Source organism: Halyomorpha halys, unplaced genomic scaffold (genome assembly GCF_000696795.3).
Source record: "Halyomorpha halys isolate HHAL.00 unplaced genomic scaffold, Hhal_1.1 Scaffold774.1, whole genome shotgun sequence".
In the NCBI taxonomy this organism is placed as follows: Eukaryota; Metazoa; Arthropoda; class Insecta; order Hemiptera; family Pentatomidae; genus Halyomorpha; species Halyomorpha halys.
In genome coordinates, this window is record NW_027112478.1 from 622,749 (window position 1) to 628,033 (window position 5,285).

General features: G+C 34.1%; 1 protein-coding gene across 1 annotated transcript in view; it reads right to left on the reverse strand.

Moving 5' to 3' along the window:
- Nucleotides 1–1,151: 1,151 nt before the first annotated feature.
- The window catches only part of LOC106686075 (uncharacterized), a 12,499-nt gene continuing 8,365 nt past the window's right edge, over nt 1,152–5,285 (reverse strand). Inside the window, exons 3-4 of the mRNA XM_067050315.1 lie at nt 4,284–4,503; nt 1,152–1,268 (exon numbers count right to left, since the gene is read on the reverse strand). Of these exons, the coding sequence (XP_066906416.1) occupies nt 1,264–1,268; nt 4,284–4,503 (225 nt within the window). The 3' untranslated portion in view covers nt 1,152–1,263. The remainder of the gene's footprint in view (nt 1,269–4,283; nt 4,504–5,285) is intronic.

Here is a 5,285-nt window from a genome sequence, read left to right on the forward strand (position 1 = left end):
ATTATGAGAGATAGTTGACCGTGGATGATAAATGAGGAGAAGATGGTTGGGGGTGCGGTCAATGAAACACAAATAAGTATGACTAACTTATTTTTAATGTGCCAACATAAAAATAAAAAATAAGTTAAAAATAAGTTAGTCATACTTATTTGTGTTTCATTGACCGCACCCCCAACCATCTTCTCCTCATTCAAAATATTTTGTACAAATAGTTATTGTTTGAATTGGGTACCCTGTATTTGTTTAAGAACATTTAAAATTCTCGTCGTCTTCCCATCTTGTACAAAGTTACCTTAAGGGAAGGTTCCTAAAGCATCACCGCTAACACGGCTCTACTGTCGAACAGAACCAATTTTAGGATAAGTCGTAACGAACACAAAATTCCCCTCAATTTTCTGAAAGATATAAGAGAGCGGAGGTTTAGATAACATTGGTCGATATCCCATCTTGGGATGAGACCACTTTTGAAAGGAAATTGTCTGCTTTGTTCGAGATAACTCTCGGCATGCACTTCCTCTTTCTTACGGATCACTCACTCATTTCCGCTTGGACCGGGATGTATCTGGGATGAGGCAGGGTTCCAAGATATGTCATCCGTCCACTCACGCAGTTCAGCTCAACGACATTGTGCTCCTCTTTGGAATTGGTATTTTATAGCAACTTGACAAAATAGATTTTTAACGAGCCTTCTGCAAGTACTTAGTTATCGTTTGGAAACCTATGATTTTATAAATACATTTGTTTAACAAATATAGATATTTGAATAAATATTCGCAAAATAACATAAAAAAAACATAATTCTAACAAGGGAACAGACCCTTTGAGATAGTTTTTATGATTTATATTTTTTACTGGGACCCCTTTTCTATTATGCCTTCAAATGAAGGTATTAATTGCTCATGAATAAAACTAAGTATTGTTCGCTGTCGGTATTTTAAACTGTCTCATTTTCGCAACATTCGACTTTTCACTACCCATACTTTTCTACAATATTTCAACTTTAAACCTTTTGAATAAACCAATATTTATGTATAAAGTCTCTCCGTGTGATCCCGAAACATTTTTTTAGAATAGCCAAATCATCAAGCAATATTTTGAATGTGTATATATTTTATATGTTATGCATTTGTGTAAAAGTATAAAGCCAAATTGTCTTTTAGTTTTAAAAAAATGTTTATTTATTAATAAATATTTTACAAAGGTGTCTGTATGTTTGTAGTTTTGCCATAGATCTTATAAATCATTTTTTTCAACATTCTGCATTTAAACTGAAAAAAAAAATTAGATTCAATTGATAGTAAGTTTGTTGTGTCAAAATGCTAATTTTAATAGTATAAATTATGTTAAACATTAATTTTTTCAGATATCAATAAGTAAAATGAAAAGTTTCTAATAGAAGGAGCTACAATCTTATAATAGTATATTTTAGTATAATTTTAAATCACTAAGTCACTCACAAATATGTGCTTCTTATAAACTACCTGATTTAGTTATTTATTTTTTCTAACTCCTCACAAAAAACCAATACATAATACAAAGATAAGAATATTTATAGACACAAATATCATATTGCCTGAAGAGCATTTTAGGGTATGTTGAGGAATCCGCTGTGAGCAGGGGAGCACTGTGTCGGTTTCTCGCCGTCAGCGTTGTCAGGAGTGGGAAGGGGCCTCTCTCCCAGTGATGAATGTTTGGATCTGAACCACCTCCACGTCGACCAAGGATACAGTGTTTTGCCATCTCCGAGGTCTGATTTAGTTCAGTTAAGTCTAACATGGTAATGGGTCCATGACGAGCTTTATGACCGGAAGTTAAGTGGATCATAGAAACATGATGGTGTCTTGTGAACAACATACCCATTAATAGAACTCCAGTTACATTTCTAGAGTAAAAGGTCCATCTTCTTTTCAGGCGCCTAGGAGGGTAATCAGGTATAGAGGAGAGGAAGCAAGGATAGAAACAAGTGGATTTGAGTTCTTAGGATATCAAGGATTGGTTCTGGCAAAATTAGCAACATATGGAACAATAGATGTCATTATGGGCGATGTAACTTTCATGGATGTATTTTAATATTTAATATAAATAGTCGGTAGTATAATGAAGGTATTATCTATTTATTATTATTAATTCATCCTTAGCCTCCACCAATCATTACTATCTTGTGCAGCCGCCGGCCAGTTCCTCACTCCCATCATGGTCCTGACATCACCACCCACACCGTCACTCCTTCGTGGTCTTCCTCTGCGTCTTGCTCTATGTAGTACCTTTGTCACTTTATTCCTTGGCACATCACACTTAGCCATATGACTCACAAACAGGACAACGTCTGGTTCCTTATATAAAACTTTGAGCTCCTGGTTTGTTCAGCGTCAACCTAGACAGTTCCAAATATTTTACGGAGAATCTTCCTCTCTAAGACCATTAAGTTGTATTCATTAGCCTTGGAGATAGTCCACGTTTCCGAGCCATAAAGAAGAATTGGCCGAATATTTGTTTTATCCAAATAAATCTTGGTGTCCTTAGACAAGGCACGGCTCTTAAGTTAGGGACTGAGGCTGTAAGCTATAATAAAAGGTATTGGCACATAGGATTCTTCGTTTAATTTCGGGGTGCACAACATTTTCTTGGGTTATGAGCGATCTAAGATACACAAACCCGGGGACTTTTCCAAAAGTATATTTTCCGATCCTGATTTCTTCTATGAACATGTAATTGGTCTTCTCTGCATTCACTTCAAGCCCCATTTTTCTTACTGTTTCAGCTAATTTCATATATCCAATCCAATCCAGAGACAGATTGGAAAGAGCTTGCAAGAAGCTGTATTGTTCTGCTAAATATTGTTCCCTCCACTTGAATTCCAAATTCTCTAATGGCCTTTTCAAGAGCTAAATTAAAGAGGAGGAAGGCCAATATCTATTTGATTTATAATTAATACTATATTTTTATCGTGAACATATCAGTTAATTATTGTATTATACCTATGTTGTATTCAGCTTACTATTCTAACTGTATTTTCTAACGCTATGTTATTAGTTACATATTTTATCATTTAATTCATATTTAGTTTTTCCTAAATCAGAAAATTCCTATAGTTATCATCATATTTTTTATATCTCATTCGTGTATACACCACATATTTAAAATAGAAATAAAACCGTAAACGGTCACCTTCCCTCCACTCCTTTATGTTTTCTATTTTCTATCTAAGTCTCGAAAGCAATAACCTTAATCAGGTTGGTGGTCCTAATTTGTTCTCTATTCATTTATTATTATTATCATTATACAGTATACAACTTCAATGGGAGTCTTGGCCGAAATATACATAGAAATTTAATTTTTGAACTTAAAGCAGGACAAGAAATTTTTAAAAAAATGCGAAATAGTGAAATAGATGGTGAAACAACTCTGTACATAGCTAAACGAATTCGTTTTAAGAAAAAAATGTTTCAGTGCACATTGGACGTTTTTTATTTTATATATAAGAAGATGGTCCGGGTTGCGGTCAAATGAGAAACAAAAATAGTTTACAACTATTTATTTTCCAACGTTTCGCCCCACTTTGCAGGGCTAAAAAGATACAAAATGATACAACGATAAGAATAAAAATACACAGATAAGATACAATGATAAGAATAAAAATAAGTAACAATGGCAAGAGTAAAATTTTTTTTATAAATATACGTAAAATATACAGTTAAAAAAGTACAGGAGATGTACAAAAACAATACGAGGAAGGACAGAAAAAAAAAAGTAGAGATTAATTAAACGTCATGAAAGAATAATTATAAATAAAAAAAAATTATAATAATGATATAAAATGATAATAAATGAGCAAAGAACAAGTCAGGACAGCCTACCTGTTCAAAGCAAATGGTTGATCAGGAGGCAACAATGAAGCGGAAGCGTGGAGGAGTGGGGGGGAGGTAGCCAGCCAGCCGTTTAACGGTTATATTTTTTATTTCCTATGGTTTTTTTTTATTTTATTTTAAAATTGACTGACATTGACCCTTTGAAAAATTCTCTAGCTTGAAATCTGTTTAGATTATGACATTGGCCTTAATTTCATTAATTATTCCCACCTCTACGAACTAATATATGACGTAAACAATAAATTAATATATTTGGACATTGGCCTTTCTTTTACCAAGGTACAGAATTATTGCTATTGTTTTTTCAAACTGTGATATTTGGAATATTCGATATTTTGTAGTTCAATTACCGTCTATCATATATTTAATAATCACTCTTTCTTCTATTCCATATAATTGACAATGATTACTTACGGCAGTCGAGATCCAGAGCCCCACTGGGTCCACAGGAAGGGTACGGTTTGGTTAGACACTCCATCCTCCCCATGCAGCGCGACATTCTGCAGTCGTCCTGGAGGCCGTTTCTACGGACGCATTGGCACCGGTTCAAGAACACGCCGGACTTCACTTGGAATCGTGGCTCCTCGTTGGGTTTGAACGGGGGCTTCGGTAGTAAAGCCTCTCGTGGTGGAGGCTATTAAAATAAAAATAATTAGTTTGTAGGAAGATAGTCCAGGTGGCGGTCAATAAAGTTATCAAAATAGTAAAATAAAACCATTTATTGTTAACCAACGTTTCTTCCCACTTTGCAGGGCTTCGTCAGGGATAAAATAAATAATAAATAAAAAATATTGCAAAACAATTGTTATGATTATAAAGTATACAATAGCAAATAATAATATAAGGAAATAATGCAGCACAGTTACCAGTCCAGCTACGTGTAGTAGTAAACTAGTAACTAATACACACAACCAAGTGTGATAAAGCTATAAATACAGATCTAGACTAATAAATTTTGGAAGACTACTCGTTAGAAATAGTCATAAATATGGTAAAGAGGTAGGTGTAAAAGGTAGAACATATAGGTGAAGCAAATATGGTATAGGTGAGGAATAGTAATATGTAAAATGGAGATATTAAGAAAATTATTAAAAATAGCCAATAAGCGTAGGGGGAAGTACGAGTACCTGTCAGATTGAAGAAGAATTGGCGAATGAGGGAGGTCAGGTAGAAAATTTCTCCTCACTTTCCGCTACCCTTAGGATGGGTAAGATTTTTTATAATATATAGGTAAATTGACAGAAACATTTAGGTAAATATATGTGATAAATGTGAAAGTACCAGGTCATTCAAAAAGTCCTGTCGTTTTTTGGGGGGAAATTATAAATAAATAAATATTTTCAAATAATCACCTTTATTCATCAAAATATCCACCGTTACAGTCGGTAACCTTCTCCCAACGAGATGGTAAAGCCC